At 44.7% G+C, this 18,069-nt stretch overlaps 2 protein-coding genes across 2 annotated transcripts; one reads left to right on the top strand and one right to left on the bottom strand.

Moving 5' to 3' along the window:
* The first annotated feature begins 2,356 nt into the window (after positions 1-2,356).
* On the top strand, positions 2,357-3,852 carry LOC124659248 (geranylgeranyl diphosphate reductase, chloroplastic-like). The gene has a single exon (XM_047197172.1). It carries the CDS (start codon positions 2,357-2,359, stop codon positions 3,680-3,682), a length of 1,326 nt encoding a protein of 441 aa, XP_047053128.1. The 3' UTR covers positions 3,683-3,852.
* A 1,069-nt stretch (positions 3,853-4,921) lies between these two features.
* On the bottom strand, positions 4,922-8,543 carry LOC124661316 (thylakoid ADP,ATP carrier protein, chloroplastic-like). Its single transcript, XM_047199181.1, has 10 exons — positions 8,181-8,543; positions 8,025-8,081; positions 6,807-6,869; positions 6,651-6,707; positions 6,471-6,554; positions 6,226-6,294; positions 6,043-6,155; positions 5,765-5,934; positions 5,502-5,580; positions 4,922-5,413 (listed from the first exon to the last, which is right to left on the bottom strand). Exons 1-10 carry the CDS (start codon positions 8,541-8,543, stop codon positions 5,314-5,316), a joined length of 1,155 nt encoding a protein of 384 aa, XP_047055137.1. The 3' UTR covers positions 4,922-5,313.
* Positions 8,544-18,069: the final 9,526 nt, after the last annotated feature.

Below are 18,069 nucleotides of genomic sequence, written 5' to 3'. Positions count from 1 at the left end.
GCACGGTATAATAAATACATTAATTACTTCATTCTATTGGATTTGATCGGCACCCAGATATAAACATAAAAGGATAACTTTTTAATTTAATATGACACCGTAGCAACGCACGGATATTTGTGCTAGTCAGTACTAAAGAATTGAGGAGTTTCGACCAGGGCTCTCATAGTGGCATACGTATGAGTTTGCTTCTCGCAAAAAAAACGTATGAGTTTGCTAATAGTTTTGGAAAACGTATGAACAGTTCTTCGCGAAAAATATCTTTGGCACATGAGCACCAGTCCTTCCATCTGAAAAAACATATTTATAGGATTTAAAAAAAATAAAATTATATACGCATATAAATATAAACATTTCATAGACATGGTAGAATTCTGGGGGAAAATATGTTGTATTTTGAGCTATATGAAGAAGATAAATTTCTGACAAAAATTGATTTTTCTATCCCTATAAATAGCCATAATTTTTTTCATAAAGCACACACAACTGTTTTTTTTTTGTGTAGCTCAAAATACAATGCAATTTCTACCGAAATATCCGCACGAGTATTCAGGGCATGTGTATGTATCCATGAAGCAAATTTTATGATTTTTTGAAATATAGAAGTACGTAGTCAAGTATTTTAAAAACCATGAGCATTGGTTGCTCGGGTGCACCATATCTGCTCTTAGTTCTTAGTCTAGTCTCTGCATCACCATTTTCTGCTAGCGTTTTTTTTTCCTCAATGACCTATTTGGAAAAGTCTCAAAATTCCCGAAGATATATTGTAGTCCTGAAATATGCGACGTGATTCTGAACTCTGGTTAATCTGTCGACATAAAAAATAAAACAAACCAACAAAAGACTGCACTAATATTTCTTAAGAATAAATAGTTGCACATGCTGCACTGTATTCACTTCAGAAAAATAAAGAAGAGACATTTTTTTGTGCAAGGACGGAATCACAGAAGGAATTGTACAGCAAGTACTCATGATTCGTGAATGACTCAACTCATACAAGTCACGAGAAACCATTACTAGTGCATGACAACAATGCAGGAATTAGATGATTGCCTCATATAAATAGGCAGAAAAAGCACCTTGTGTTGTCTCGTTGTGATAGTCATAATGTTCTCATACCAACTTGAAATCAATATTGTGAGGTAGTGGAGTAAGCCAAAAAAGTTTATAGTCTAACTAATCCTCGATGGTGTTTGCAAGAGTAGGTGCCGACAGCAAGTTATAAATTCATATTCCCCCCCAATCTAATCCAACAAAGTGCTGGAATTAGCGTGGCTAGGGCGCCGATTTCAGCTGTTAGAGGCAAACCATATATCCAGAGGTGGATGCCAAAAGGGTTATGTGAATGAAGCAACATAGCCTCTTATTGTCTACAAGTGGTTAGTGCAAGAGAGGAAGTATGTACCATCATCGTAAAACCGTACCATGATATTGTCGTTCCTATGGCCGAGCAAGGTGGGCATGATCCACCTTGTTGGCCAAACTACCCTTGTTTTTCTAGTAGTCTTGTTGTGAAGCCACCAGGTAATGCTTCGCAGATTTAGTGAATTCGTTGTCAAGCAGACCATCATGGAAGGTATGGTAGCGATAAAGTGGTCTTGTGGCTGGGTGACGATGTTGTGTGTCCACAGACGGTGTCTGATATAGAAATAGACGGTGTCCGCTCTAGAAACAACCTTGTCAAAGGAGATGTGTACATTGCTAACAAGAGTGTTGGCAATCTGCCAGTGGCTCCTACCTGGAGTAGTTGCTTGCTGTTGTGTATTCCTGATTGTAGTGTTGTAGTAGCTTCCGTCGAAAATAAAAACTACACAAAAAAAAGTCGTTCCAAGTCATCATGTTTCTCTTTTGAAGTATTTGGAATCTTTACCTTATTATGCATGATATTGCCATCCACACCTCTTTTTTTCAGGAACTCCGATGGAAGAAGGGGAAGTCTCCAAAAGAAATTTAGTTTTCGCTTAGAGTTTTCTCTGTAATAATGCTTGAATTTTTTTGGGGGTGGCGGGAATCTCGTTCTTTCAAGGATAAGTACACACCATTGCATGCGAGTGCACATGCCAAGTAAGATATATAGACTATAGTGATTGGAAACTGGGGGAGGCGTGTCATCTTCCCCTCCTCTAAGCACAACGTATTTAAATGAGTTCTCTGATACTCTCCTAATCTAAGCTGCCGGTTTAGGCGTATTAATCTTCTTGGTCACTGACACGTGGGCCCTAACCGTATTTTTAAATTGTAGCGCCAGAACGCATCGTCCCGGGCGCAACACGGGCGGAGCTACACTCCAAGTCCAAGCTGCCCCCATCCCCAAATCTCAAACCCCCACTCCCATTCGCCGTCCGAGCAAAAAATCATGGCAACAATGTCCGCCGCCTGCCACTCCCCAGCCCGGCTCTCCGTCTCCTGCTCCTCCTCCGCGCCGGGGCGCCCGCTGCGCGTGGCCGTGGTGGGCGGCGGCCCGGCCGGCGCGTCGGCGGCCGAGGCGCTGGCCTCCGCGGGCGCCCAGGCGTTCCTCCTGGAGCGCAGCCCGGCGGGTGCCAAGCCCTGCGGCGGCGCCATCCCGCTCTGCATGCTCGACGAGTTCTCCATCCCGCTGGGCCTCGTCGACCGCCGCGTCACCCGCATGCGCGTCCTCTCCCCCTCCAACCTCGCCGCCGACTTCTCCCGCGCCATTCCCCCCGGCGCGCACATCCCCATGCTCCGCCGCGAGGTGCTCGACTCCTTCCTCCGCACCCGCGCCGCCGACGCCGGCGCCACCCTCCTCCCGGGCCTCGTCACCTCCCTCTCCCTCCCAACGGGCCCCACCGACCCGTACCTCGTCCACTACATCTCGTCCGGCGGCCCCTCCCCCACCAGGAGCGTGCTCGAGGTGGACGCCATCGTCGGCGCGGACGGCGCCAACAGCCGGGTGGCGCGCGAGGTGGGCGCGGGGGACTACACGACGGCCATCGCCTTCCAGGAGCGGATCCGGCTCCCCGACAAGGAGATGGCGTACTACGACGACCTCGCCGAGATGTACGTGGGCGGGGACGTGTCCCCGGACTTCTACGGCTGGGTGTTCCCCAAGTGCGACCACGTGGCCGTCGGCACCGGCACCGTCGCCGCCAAGCCGGAGATCAAGAAGCTGCAGTCGGGCATCCGCGCGCGCGCGGGGCCCAAGATCGCGGGCGGGCGCGTGATCAAGGTGGAGGCGCACCCGATCCCGGAGCACCCGCGGCCGCGCCGCGTGGTGGGGCGCGTGGCCCTGGTGGGCGACGCGGCCGGGTACGTCACCCGGTGCTCCGGCGAGGGCATCTACTTCGCGGCCAAGTCCGGGCGGATGTGCGGCCAGGCCATGGCCAAGGAGTGGCGGCTCACGGGCGCCGTGACGGAGGCCGGGATCCGGCGCGGGTACCTGCGGCGGTGGGACGACGAGTTCCTGCTCACCTTCAGGTTCCTGGACCTGCTGCAGCGCGTCTTCTACGGCGACAACGCCGGCCGCGAGGCGCTGGTGGAGATGTGCGCGGACGAGCACGTGCAGCGCCGGACCTTCGACTGCTACCTCCACAAGCGGATGGCGCCACCGGAGCCGTGGGCCGACCTCCAGCTTCTCTGGCGCACGGCGGGCAGCATGGTGCGCTGCAGCGTGCTCGGCAAGGAGGTCCAGCGCCTCAGGCAGCTCGACATGATGCAGGCTTAACTTCTGCAGCGCCGTGTACTGAATAATAATGTGGTGAACCAAGAGCTGTAGTAGTAGCATTTCTGCATCCACGACATGTAACGCAGTGATGCGGCTCCGTGTTTTGTTGTCGTGGTAGCCTTGATTTCAGGCAATGTTATGAACTGAAATGGCAACTGCTATATGATGAAATGCCACCACTGTCCACTGAACAACATTTTGAATCTGACGCTACTTCACTGTCTTTTGCCACCGACCGAACTGCCCTGCGATTGCGCTGGTGCTGACATAGGGCTGGTTGATTCCTTGCTAAACTAGTGGTCTGGACATTTGGGACATGTAAACTACTGATATCACTACATAATAATGCAGCTTGGATGATGCGATGTCATACACATGACAATACTATAAAATATAGAGAATGATAGGCCGTGACAATCTGAATCTGCCAGCCCAGAGGACCTCATCGGTCATGCCTTGCCAAGTTGCCATATCAAAGATACTCCCAAGTCCACATTGAAATATCTAAAACATCTACTTTCAAGTGTTGATTTAAACTGTAACCCTCCTGAAGACATTTCCTGATTGTTGGCATCAGCTGCTAACCATAAAGGTACTACACGAAACATACACCACCTTTTAGAATGAAATCGATCCCATGTGTTTCAAAACATCAGCTTCTCACCAAAGAAGAACCATTCCACAAAATGCAAAAAGTATGCTGCATTAACCAAAATGACAGTTTGCCATGCGCATTTCGAGAATCTCAAATCTTCAGTACATGGCAAACGTGCATCCAATGCCAGCCAGCAGTATACAAACTCCATTTCATGATATGAACTTGAAGTCGATGCGATCTCACCAGGAGATGCACATGATACATCATATCAGGTTCCAACGATCTGGGGCACAAAAGCATGTCTAGATCATGGAACCACAGTACACAACTTATCCGAACATCATTTTCCTCAAGCGTTCTTGAACAAATAAATAAGTACATAAATTATCATCGATAACCAAAACACAAAAGCTCTCCTCTCCCTACACTGGATTTCATTATTTCCACTCAATCACCCAACAGTCAAGATGGAAAGAAAAGCATAAATTAGAAGAAGAAAAAACACGGTACATAAGGCCATGCTGCCCAAACTGAAGCTAATCACTCAATGGAGAATCTAAAGCTTTCAGCCTGGATATCGGTATTACAGTATTATCGCTGCTTTGGTAACCACCCTAATCTGTCGCGAACAGTGTAACTCATTCAGAGGGAACCTATTACAGGGCAGTATCCATGGTCTCCATTGTATTTGTGATAGATCTGTCTATAACATATAGTGGTAAACTTTCTGGAGAACTAAGAGGTCAATCTACGCGTCCACTCGAATAAACATCAGTTAAGGTGAATGCTTGTGTTACTAACTCTAGCTAAAGGCCTGCTGCCAGCCTGCCACCAAAGAAATGACCTAATTACTTGATTCTAATGCCTCAACCTTCAGCAAGGTGTAGAAAACGACTGCAAGTTAGGGCCAGGTTGAAAAGGAACATCGAAGATGTGCTATCTAAACCCTAAAATATTGCCTGGGGAAGGGACGGACAAAGAAAAACAGTGCATGCTAGCTCCCTGAGCCCTAAGGTTGAGTATGGCTCTTTTCCTAGCTTGTCTTCTCTTGACTTTCTTGCATTAATTTTTCCATTTCCTTTTGCCCACTAGATATCAGGATCTTCATCGTGTCAAATGCAGTGAGTTTAATGCTGCATGGGTATAAAACTTGTGAGATAAGATAACCTATAAGGCTGGTTAAAATAGGATATTTTCACAAACATGGTAACAAAAAGGCACCTGCTATTGGGCAGATTTTTTAACGCGTTTGGCACAAAACCTCGGTATAGTCCAACTAGACCATCACGCTCCACAATACCTGCATTTGGCACAAAAATATGCTTCAGTTTAGTCTATAAAGAACAAGATCAAGCTGCAAATGAGTACATAGAATGGTGGAAGTTGTAAATAACATAGTACAGAATGAGGCTGCTATGAAGCTACATGCAAAAGATACTGCAACTGCTAGCTCCAAATGCAAGCCACATGATTCAAGCAGCTACCTGGAATGGCATCGAAAATTGTATTGTATGGCGTGCCTTTCATTTGCATCTGCCTCCTAACAGTGTCCAACGGATAGCACATCAAAGTCGCAAATGTTGCTGAAAGAAGAGCAGTTGCTAGAGATGTCTCTGGTCTACTCTTGTACTTCTCCGGTACAGATTTCTTCATTCTTACATACATAAATGAAGAGTACGATATAAATAAACATGAGACATATATCAAAATTTGAGACCATTATGTATAGCATACTATGATGATGCAGTAGAAAGAATCTCACAGGTCAAAAACACAGAAGTTTACAGCAATGTAAGGAGCAATGCCTATAAGAGATGGACCAAGGCCTCCATAGAAGGAAGCTAACCCTTCTTCTCTCAGCATGTTCAGAGCAACCTACAAAACCATAGGCATCATGTAATGCCAGTTTCCAGATACAAATATTCTTGCTTGTAATAGTTGTTACCTGTGACATAGTGCCATGTCCAGATTGAACTGCTAGCCTAAGCCGGAGAACATCCAATGGGTAAGTCACCTATCAACAAGTACAGATTGAAAGTTCAGAAAATGATAAAGAGTGAATGGATTCTGAATTTATCCAAGAATTTTCGCACCATAATGACCAAAACGCAACCAATTTCATACTGCATCCCCACATCTAACCAATAAAACTACAAATCTTGATAGAAAGTGCATAGATAATAAAATTACAAGTGTAGATGTCATGCCCGCACAAGCACCAGCAGCAAGTCTTCCAAACACAGAAAGCTCTCCATCCTTTCTTCGGAATATTTTCTGAAGTGGTGTTGCAAGATAACAAAACGTGAAATTCACAATTACAAGAGCATAAAATAGAACAAGTGACTAATGGTACCAAGGAATTGTTAGCACCTTGTAAACTTCATATGAGAAAAGTTGCACTGCACTATACGGAATTATGCGGATAACCTGTAGGAGTTTATGAGCACAAAGTTAACACAGACCACAAGATAAGTCATGCATGAGTCATAAAATCACAATTTGCGTGATGGGCATGATATCGAGAACCTGTGGAAGATTTCCCTTCCAGTAACCCTTTAGTCCCTCCTCCTTTCCTATCTCTGCCATAGCCTGCACAACTGAAAATGTATCAGATAACATGATTTTCTTTATACATGAGCACAAGTATCACCAACGAGAAGGACATTAAACCAAAGCTATTGCCCCCATCTCCTCTATGTCATGAAGTGGAAGTCTAAAGTCTATCCATCCAACAAACACGATGAAATACTTCCACATCAAAAAGGAAATTAAGCGTTGGGGCTTTATATATAAAGCCGGGCCTATGGCCTTATGTTTAAAAAGGAAATTAAGCTGACATAGAGGAAAACATGTTAAACTGGGTACCAGGTATTCCATGGTCAACATTATTCAACTAATCAAACAAGAAGCTGGATTATATTAATATCTGAAGTAATATAACATTATAAGTTTCAAGTACAGTTAAATGACATGCTGTTGTCTATTTCTGTCAATGCTATCATCGGTTCTAGTTTTCTAACACATTAACTTACCAAACTCAGACAAGGTAACTTCATAAACACAAAAAGAATCCATACATGACTTAGCAGAGTTACTAACGGCTGGCATCTTTGGTGTAGAGTTAACGACTGCCAAGCATAACTACTTATCACAAAGAACGTTGAGGACAGAGAAACATCCAAGAATATCTGTCATCCCCCAAAAGAGACATAGCAGAGGAAGGAATAAAAGGATGGAGGAAGACCTGAGCTGTTGCCACATAAACGGAAACATGACTTGGTGATTCTGAAACATGCAAGTGTGATGTTCCACTTCTCATTTTTTCTCACCAAAGCCCTTTATCTTAACTTCTGGATTATCTACTTTTTATTATATTTCAGAGAACGTGTTTTTGTTTTGTTTTGGTTACTCCTGATCAATTTATATATGACTGCAGGTGTGATGAAAGAGTGTTCTGAGAAGGCTGAATGACTAGAATTTTGTTTTTACGCTGAAACAGTAGGGCATTAAAATTGGTGAAGAATATGCATATGTGCAAATTTACAGGACTATAAGAAACTCAGCTAACTCCAGATTTCCCCTGAGTGGTGCATTCGGAAACTGCAGTTCTGAACCTACTACATAACCATGGATCTTGTAAAGGTTCGCGTCAATTATATCAAAATTCACATGGTTTGGACCATTCTTGAGTTTGCAGCATGAAACTGAAGAGAGCCGAAGGGGAGGTACTAGTAGCATTGTTACCTCCAGGAACTGAATTCCCTTCTTGGTGCCCTCACCCGCCACCCGCACGCTGTGAGTCTGCAGCAAGAGCAGAGGAAGCGCGGGTTAGAAACCTCAGGCATCTACCAGTACCAGGCAGCATGAACCGCGAGGATGCATCGGGATCAGAAGGCCTGCCTGCATGAGGATCTTGACGCGGTCGAGCGGCGCGGTGACCGTCTTGGCGACGGCGCCGGCGCCGGCGCCGGCGGCGAAGAGCGCGACGCTGCTGGGCACGAGCGCCAGCAGCGCCAGCGGGTGCTTCAGCAGCTGCGCCACCGGCGGCACCTTGGCCTTCTTCCCGGACCCCTCGGCGGCTATCTCCCTCTCCTCCTCCGTTTTGACGGCCATGGCCTCCCCGCCGTCGCGGACGGAGAGGGACGCGAAGGAGGAGGAGCGGCCCCAGGACGGGCCACCCGCGCGGAGGAGGAGAGCGGGACCCTGCGCGGGCGCGGGCGGCGGGCGCCAGGAGTCGCACGCCTCCACTCGCCGGTGGGTCATCGGGAGGTACGGTCTGCCTGGATCTGCGAGGCCGCGGTAATCGGAGGAATTCGGGCACGGGAGGAAGAAGAGGGAGGGGATAAGGGGAGAGCAGGAGGATACGTATGCCGAGTTGTTAAACCCCGCGCGGGTCCGTTTGCACAGTGTTGTAGGTGGCAGCAGCAAATGACACTGCCACCGCCTGTGACAGCAGCTAGTGCCGATGATGCGTGCGAGTCCCTGTCCTTTTTTCCCTTGCTTTCTATCAAGATGACATTTTTTAGGTATCATCTCGATGGGAGAATGGTCTGATTTGAGGGCAAGAGTCGACCGTGGATGATGATTTGTAATCCATGTGGAGCTACAATAATCTCAAAGAAACAAAAAGGATTGCGTGATGTGATTGGTGTGCAGCCTCTTTGATTCATCTTAGGTGGTGTTGCGGATAGGGATGTAGAGCGACACCCGATCCGCTCCGCTTTGTAGTCAAAACCGGTCACGGCGGTGTTGGGGTATGCTAGGTAGATGGGCGATTGAGGCGGAGGTCACGACGGCGGACCAGTGGTTGGTGGTGTCCTCCTCCTCTGCTAGAGGTGGTTGGCCGGCTAGATCTGGCGGGTCTCTGGATCTCACAGCTAGTCCTGGTGGCGAGTTGGGGTGGTGCAGTTGCTAGTGAAAACCAAGCCTCGGCTCCGGTCATGGTGGTGTGTACGCGTCGTTGCCTTGTTGAAGATATATCTGTTGGAGCTTGTCCACTCAATCGCGCTACTATAGGGGAATCCTTATATCTGCGTGGCATGGATATACCTTATTAGGCCGAAGCCCATGGACAAAGCATGTCTAAGAAGGAAAGACCCATCTAGGCGCCGACATAAACATAGCCTTATATGATTACTTGTAAACCGACACAAACTAGACTCTGAGACCCAACCTCCTATATAAAGGCTAGGAGCGACCAACGGGAGGAAGATAACGAAACAATTATCGTTACCCTAGATCCGTTCTAGTATTACTGCGACTTAGCCTCGATAATCAATATATCGTCGGACCACCTTGTTTGTCCGACCAGCCAACGAAATCACCGAGCGCACCTCTTTCCCGAAACCCTAAGTCACGTATTCATGGACATTGCCGAGGTTAACCCTCGTCAATAGTATCCCGAGATCGGACGATGCGGCGTTGACGATGTCGTCCTCCCTCGTGAGGGCATTGTTCTTTGGAGCAAGTCTGCCGGATGGTGGAGGTAGGAGATGGAGTTGTGTGCTTCCACCACGTCGATGTTGGCGAGCCTCGGCGGTGTGGTGTCCCGGATCCTTGATGATGGTTGCGGTGTTATGGACTCGCGCAAGGTGGGGGTGTTGTCTGGGGGCATGGCGTCGTCGATGGCAGACCTGGCAAGGGCTATGCGGAGATCTGCCCTAAAGTTAACCAATGGTTGATGTGGTCACGACTTCTGAAGTGAGTGCATGAGGTGCTTGCCGAGACTCTGGTAGACTGGGTGTGTGCCCCTATAGGATGACCCGATGATGCCCCCGATATTTAGATGTGGGACGTTGTTTTGTGTTTTTAGAGCATAAGATCATGACGCCATGTTTTCACCCATTGCCGAGTTTGTAGGTGTGGCTTCGGTGTTTGTGATGTATGCTCTGGCCTCGAGGAGTCGCATGCCTCCACCCGCCGATGGGTCATCAGAGGATACGGTACAGTGGATGGAGACGGGAGGGTGTTGCCTGGATCTGCGAACCCACGAGAATTGGGGGAATATGAGCAGGGGAGGAAGATGATGGAGAGGATAAGGGCATCTCCAGCGGGTCGACCCAAATGGCCCGTTTCTATCCATTTGGATCGGCTCACTGACAGAATTTGAGCATCGGTCTGGCCGGCCAGGACAGTGCGCCTAGCGGCTAACCCATTTGGTCTGGTGTTTGGACAAATATAAATTGCATAGAAAATTCTGAAATTGTATACATATTTGGAGATCAATTTTCTTGAAGCAAATTGATAGAACTTAATAAAAACATAGTACACGAGTACAATGTTTGCATCTTTTCGTCTCCTAGTCGTCCTCGTTGGTGTGGTATTGGTGGCGGCATATAGTCTCGTCGAAGACCTTGACGGTGAAGATGTTGTGGACGGCGTACTTGAAGACGACAAAGTGACCGACTTCAATGGCGTGCGAGCGGGCGAAGCACCTCCAACCATTGTGGAGGAACATCTTCCCTTCATCATTGAACATCACCTCCGCGGACCACAGGCCGTTCGTGCCGCCAGACACACGTAGGAGGACATGGTGCGGCTCTTACCCATCGATGATCGAGGCAAACCTCTTGGGCAGTCGCAACATATCCCAGTTCAAACCCTGGTGGATGGTGACACCATACTTGAAACCGCTGAGTTCGATGGCCATGGGGCCATGCAACGATGGTGTCGATGGTGGTGGTGACAGGAACGGTGGTGGGTGACTCTGTCCTCTCCCGCCACTCCTTCCTCGGTGACCACGGTCTCGGCCACGCCCACGGCCCGGAGGCCGTCCTAGACGCCCTCCCCTCGATCATGTGCGGCCAGCCATTGCTACGGACATGCCTATGGCGGTGGTGGTGGGTAATGAAAGAAGTGAGGTTGTGGAAGAAAATGGCCTCCGCTGGCCTGCTTAAAAGGGCCAGAGCTTTGGATGTCGACAAATATAATGAAACAACGATATTGATGAAGGGCAGGCGGCTTTCGCAGTGGGTGCGTGGTGCAGCCAGAACAATTGCGCATGCGTCGTGTGACGCGGCCAGAGCAGGAGCGGCAAGGTCATCCTACTTCCATTGATGGCTAGAGAAAGAAGGGCGTTGGGCCGCTGCCATGCGGGCCTTCGGTCCACGCGGGTGGACACGTGGGTTTCATGTGTTGTCCGTGCCGATGCATCGGTTCCCCAAATTTGATGTGGCGATGGGTCACGGCTGACGGGTCGTTCCATTTGGGTCGTTCGCTGGAGCGTGCGTGGTATGTTTGTTTGTCAGCGCGGATCGATTCGGACAATCCATGACCTATTAAATAGGCTCGCTCGTGAGAGAGTAGGAGGATAGGTCAAACGAGTTGTTAAACCCCGCGCATGTCCATTTGCATGCAGTTGTAGGTGGCAGCAGAAATGGGCCACTTGGGGACAACAAGTAGGGCCGCTGGTGCGTGGGAAACGAGTGTAGCGCACCGTGGATTCTTTAGAGAAACAACGAGACGTTCTTTAACAAAAATCAAGCACTAATATCAACATAAAAGGACAAATGCCTCTATAGTGAGACAAACAAAATACATCATCCCTTCCTAAAATAGTGTATTAATTTTCATGAAGTCAAACAGTTATAAAGATTAACCAAAGTTTATTTGAAAGAAAACTCTGCCCAATTAGCATTTGGTTTATACGGTTGATTTTGTATCGATAAGAGCTACTATAATATATCTCAGCTGAGGAGCGTTTTAGCAAGATCACATTGAAGCTTATAGCATTTGTATGGATGATCTAATTCAATTCCATCAGTTAAAGTGAAACTTCAGTCTCCATTACAAGTTTATTTGAAAGCGCGAAAATTTCCCGGATTTTCTATGCATGAATGCAATGCACACATCTTCTTCCTCTATTTTGTAACCTCAAATCTTGGGATGTTGCAGCTGAGGAGGTACATGAATTCATGCCTATCAGCCTTATCCATGGCATCGCCAAGTGATACGTCCAATTTGCATCACTATTCTATATCATAATTTGTTCTTATTCATTGATATATTTCATATTTAGAAGTGATACTTATGTTATTCCACCTATTTTTGCATGTTTGATGATTATTGGAGAATTAACTGCCGGAGCCACGATTCTGCTGGAAAAAGGACCGTCAAGACACCATACTTCTGAAGAACAACAATTTCCAAAAATTATACAGAAAATCCTAATTTGCCATATGACAGAAGAAGCCAGAAGGGGAGGCCAAGATGGGACAGGAGTGGGCCAGACCACCCGTAGGCGCGGGCCAGCCTCAGGCCGCGCCTAGGCATGGTCTGGGCACCCTGGCGCACTTCTGATGATGCCCTCTCGCGTATTTCAACCCCTCGGGAAACCTAAGATCGAGGGAGCGACCAGAAAAACATTCTGCCGCCGCTACGGGGCGGAGAACCAGAGAGAGAAAGAAACGCTCTCCGGCAGGCTGAAATCTGCCGGGAAAATTCCTTCCTGGTGAGGGGAGATCGTCGCCATCATCACCGCCATCGAGCTGGACTTCATCGGGATCATAATCACCATCATCTCCACCACCAGTACCATCATCACCGCCGTCTCCACGCCGTCCCGCTGTAACATCTTGGGTTCAATACTTGTCTAGTTCTTTCCCGGTGTTGATTACTCCTTGTAGTTGATGCTATTGAGTGAAACCATTGAATTAAGGTTTATGTTATTCATCATTATATCACCTCTGATTATAATCCATATGATGTCTCGTGAGTAGTTCGTTTAGTTCTTGAGGACATGGGAGAAGTCATGTTGTTAGTAGTGGAACTATATTGAGTAATATGCAATGATTTGATATTTAGGTTGTGGTGCTATTCTTCTAGCAGTGTCATGCGAACATCGACTACATGATACTTCACCTTTATGGGCCTAGGAGAATGCACTGTGTATTTGGCTACTAATTGTGGGGTTGTAGGAGCGACAGAAACCCAAACCCCCATTAGGAAACCGGTGCACGAGGGAGGGTAGGATCTCAAAGTTTAAGAATGTGGTTAGATTTATCTTAATTACTTTCTTGTAGTTGCGGATGCTTGCAAGAGGTATAATCACAATTATTTATTAGTACAAGTATGGGGTAGTACATTAGCATAGGTTCACCCACACAGCACTTACCAAATCATTGAATATTATTCAGCTATGTGAAACGAAAGCACTTGACGCAATTCTCGTGTGTCCTCGGGAACGCTTGGTCATCATAAGTAAAACAACCGGCTTGTCCTTTGCTATAAAAGGATTGGGCCACTCGCTGCAATCATTATTACTGCATTTTATTTACTCGTACTTTATTTATCTGTAATACCAAATACCCCTGCAAACTTGTTTGCTAGTGTTTACAGTGAATCCTCGATCAAAATTACTCGTCAACACCTTCTGCTCCTCGTTGGGTTCGACACTCTTATTTATCGAATGTACTACGATACACCCCCTATACTTGTGGGTCATCAAGACTATTTTCTGGCGCCTTTGCCGAGGAGTGAAGTGCTATTGAAGAGTGGAATTGGTAAAGGTAACTTTTACTGTAAGTGTTGTTTTTATTTCGGTCTGCTACTGCTTTCTTTCATTATGGAGGCGTCTCCATTTGACTTTCTGTTTGGAATTACTACTACTACTGTTACGGTAGTAGATGAACTACCACGTGCTCAATTGGATCCTTTTAAAATACCTATGAAAATTATTGAACGTGTTATGAATAACTGCTATTATGGAGATGTAACTGTCCATCCGGGTGATCATCTACTCTTTATACATGAATTATGTGATTTGCTCAAGTGTGCAGGTATCTCAATGGACCAAGTTAAGAGGAAATTGTTCTCTTTATCACTTAAGGGAAGAGCTGCAGAATGGTATAAGATGCTGAATAATGGCCGATCTATTGGATGGGAGGAAATTGTACCTCTCTTTTATTCTAAATTTTATCCTCCAAGTGAGATTCATAAAGATCGGAATCAAGTATATAATTTCTAGCCTCAAGATGGAGAGAGTATTGCCCAAAGGTGGGAGAGATTGAAGTCACTAATGCTCAGATGTCCCATTCATGAGCTCCCAGTAATATTGTTATTAATAACTTCTATGCAAGGATTTCTCTTCATGATAAGGATTTATTGGATGCTTCTTGTTCTGGATCATTTACACGTATGAAGGAAGAAGCTAAATGGGATCTTCTCGACCGCATTCAGGAAAATAGTCAAGGATGGGAGAATGATAAAGGAAGAAAGTCAGGTATTAATTATGATTATGAATGCATTGAATCTTTTATGCAAACTGATGACTTTCGTAATACTAGTGTAGTTTATGATCTGGATTCTCAAATTCTTGCAAATTGTTTTAAGGTTTTTGCCTCTTATCTTGATGTTCCCAAAAAGGAGTGGAATAAGTATCATGCACCTTATAAGGATATTATTAATTGTGTTAAGTTTGTATTGTTGATCGTGTTTTGCCTGAACCTTATATTGAGAAAGTACCTTTCCCTGCCAAGGTAAAGGAACATTCTATTGTAACTAGTGTGGTTCATAAAAGTAAAAAATAAAGCTATAGAACCTGGTGAACAAATAACTATTGAACCTGCGGTAGCAATAGTAAAGGATTGGTTACTGAAAGTGTAGAAGATGAACATATTATATTTTGTGAAGATGCTTCTAATATTGTTTCACATCCTACTAAATCCAAGAAAACTAGTGTCCATATGCTTTCCGTCAGAATAGGTGATCATTGCGATTATGGTTTATGTGATATTGGTGCAAGTTCTAGTGATATGCCTTATGAGATTTACAGGGAAATTATGTATGAAATTGGCTCTTGTGAACTTGAAGAAATTGATGTGGTTATTCAGCTTGCTAATTAATAGAGAGACCATCTCTCCAATTGGTATTGTTAGATATGTGGAAGTTTTATGTGGTAATATTAAATATCTTGCTGATTTTCTAGTACTTGGTTCAACTGCTAGTAAGACTTGTCCTATAATTTTTGGTAGACCTTTCTTGAATACTTGTGGTGCAATTATAGATTGCAAGAAGGAGAAAATTCTTACTAAATTTGATGGAGAGTCTTATGAATTTAATTTTTTCTAAGTTTGCTAAAGCTCCTTATAAAACTCAATTGCATAATGAAGATTCTAGAGTTGAACAACTTGCTTCCATTGCTGTTGCTCCTAACAATTCTTTGCAGCAATATATGGAGGATCACGAAAGTGAGGTCTTTATGGAGGAAAGAAAGGAAATTGATGAGATTTTTCTTCGTCAACCGGAGATGCTTAAGCATGATTTACCCGCGGAAGACTTGGGAACCACATTACCAATCAAGGAGGATCTTGTTTTCGATTTAAAACCTTTACCTAATGATCTTAAATATGCTTATATTGATGATAAGAAAATATATCCTGTTATTATTTGTTCTAAACTTTCAGGACAGGAAGAGGAAAGATTATTGGGAGTATTGAAGAAGCACCGAGGAGCTATGGGATATACACTTGATGATTTGAAGGGGATTTCTCCTACTATATGTCAGCATGCTATTAATATGGAACCGGATGCAAAGCCAGTTGTTGAGCATCAACGCCGTTTAATTCCGAAGATGAAGCAGGATGTGGTAAGAAACGAGGTATTGAAACTCCTTGATGCTGGTATTATTTATCCTATTGCTGATAGTAGATGGGTTAGTCCTGTGCATTGTGTCCCTAAGAAAGGAGGATTTACTGTTGTGCCTAATGAGAATAATGAACTTATTCCTCAAAGAGTAGTAGTTGATTATAGGATGTGCATTGATTTTAGAAAAGTTAATAAAGTTACTAAGAAATATCATTACCCTTTACCTTTTATTTATCAAATGTTAGAAAGATTGTCTAAGAAAACTCATTTTTGTTTCCTCGATGGTTATTCTGGGTTTTCTCAAATTGCTGTTAAAAAGTAAGATCAAGAGAAGACCAATTTTACTTGCTCTTATGGAACTTATGCTTATAGACGTATGCCTTTTGATTTGCGTAATGCTCCTGGTACATTTCAAAGATGTATGTCTGCTATCTTTCATGGTTTTTGTGAATAAATTATGGAAGTATTGATGGAAGATTTCTCCGTCTACGGGACTTCTTTTGATAACTGTTTACACAACCTTGATAAAGTTTTGCAGAGATGTGAAGAAACTAATCTTGTTCTTAATTGGGAGAAATGCCACTTTATGGTAAATGAAGGAATTGTTCTCGTACATTAAATTTCTGAAAGGGGTATTGAAGTCGATAGAGCCAAAGTGGAAGCAATTGAGAAAATGCCCTATCCCAGGGATGTTAAAGGTATTCGTAATGTTCTTGGTCATGCTGGTTTTTATAGGAGGTTTATTAAAGATTTTTCAAAAAAATCAAAGCCTCTTACTAATCTTCTCCAAAAGGATGTACCTTTTTTCTTTGATGATGACTGTAAGGAAGCTTTTGAAACTCTAAAGAAGGCTTTAACTACTGCTCCTATTGTTCAATCACCTGATTGGAATTTGTCGTTTGAAATTATATGCGATGCTAGTGATTTTGCAGTAGGTGTTGTTCTTGGACAACGAGTAGATAAGAAGTTGAATGTTATTCATTATGCTAATAATACTCTTGATGCTTCTCAAAAGAATTATGCTACTACTGAAAAGAATTTCTAGGTGTTGTTCTTGGACAACGAGTAGATAAGAAGTTTAGACCTTATATTGTTGATTCGAAAGTTACTATTCATACTAATCATGCTGTTATTAGGTACCTTATGGAAAAGAAAGATGCTAAGCCTAGGCTTATTAGATGGGTGTTGCTTTTACAAGAGTTTGATTTGCATATTGTAGATAGCAAGGGCGCTGAAAATCATGTTGCTGATAATTTGTCTAGATTGGAAAACATTTCTTATGATCATGTTTCTGTTAATGATAGTTTTCCAAATGAGCAATTGGCTGCAATAAAAGTAACTTCACGTGAGAGTCCTTGGTATGCTGATTATGCTAACTTTATTGTTTCAATTGCCTCCAACATTTATAGCTCAGCAAAGAAGAATTTTTTTATGATTTGAGCCAATACTTTTGGGATGACCCACACTTATATAAAGAAGGAGTGGATGGTTATGCGAAGATGTGTTCCAGAATATTAACAACAAGAGATATTGAGAAAATGTCATGGTAGTGCTTATGGAGGATATTGATGCGCGTAGATGACACGTCCGTTGGGAACCCCAAGAGGAAGGTGTGATGCGCAAGCAGCAAGTTTTCCCTCAGTAAGAAACCAAGGTTATCGAACCAGTAGGAGCCAAGAAGCACGTTGAAGGTTGATGGCGGCGGGATGTAGTGCGGCGCAACACCAGGGATTCCGGCGCCAACGTGGAACCTCGCACAACACAACCAAAGTACTTTGCCCCAACGAAACAAAGTGAGGTTGTCAATCTCACCGGCTTGCTGTAACAAAGGATTAGATGTATAGTGTGGATGATGATTGTTTGCAAAAAACAGTAGAACAAGTATTGCAGATTGTATTCGATGTAAAAGAATGGACCGGGGTCCACAGTTCACTAGAGGTGTCTCTCCCATAAGATAAATAGCATGTTGGGTGAACAAATTACAGTCGGGCAATTGAAAAATAAAGAGAGCATGACAATGCACATACATGATATGATGAGTATTGTGAGATTTAATTGGGCATTACGACAAAGTACATAGATCGCTATCCAAAGCATGCATCTATGCCTAAAAAGTCCACCTTCAGAGTTATCATCCGAACCCCTTCCAAGCATTAAGTTGCAAAACAACAGCACAATTGCATTAAGTATGGTGCGTAATGTAATC

Source organism: Lolium rigidum, chromosome 6, assembly GCF_022539505.1.
Source record: "Lolium rigidum isolate FL_2022 chromosome 6, APGP_CSIRO_Lrig_0.1, whole genome shotgun sequence".
In the NCBI taxonomy this organism is placed as follows: Eukaryota; Viridiplantae; Streptophyta; class Magnoliopsida; order Poales; family Poaceae; genus Lolium; species Lolium rigidum.
This window is presented reverse-complemented; position numbering and strand designations above follow the sequence as displayed.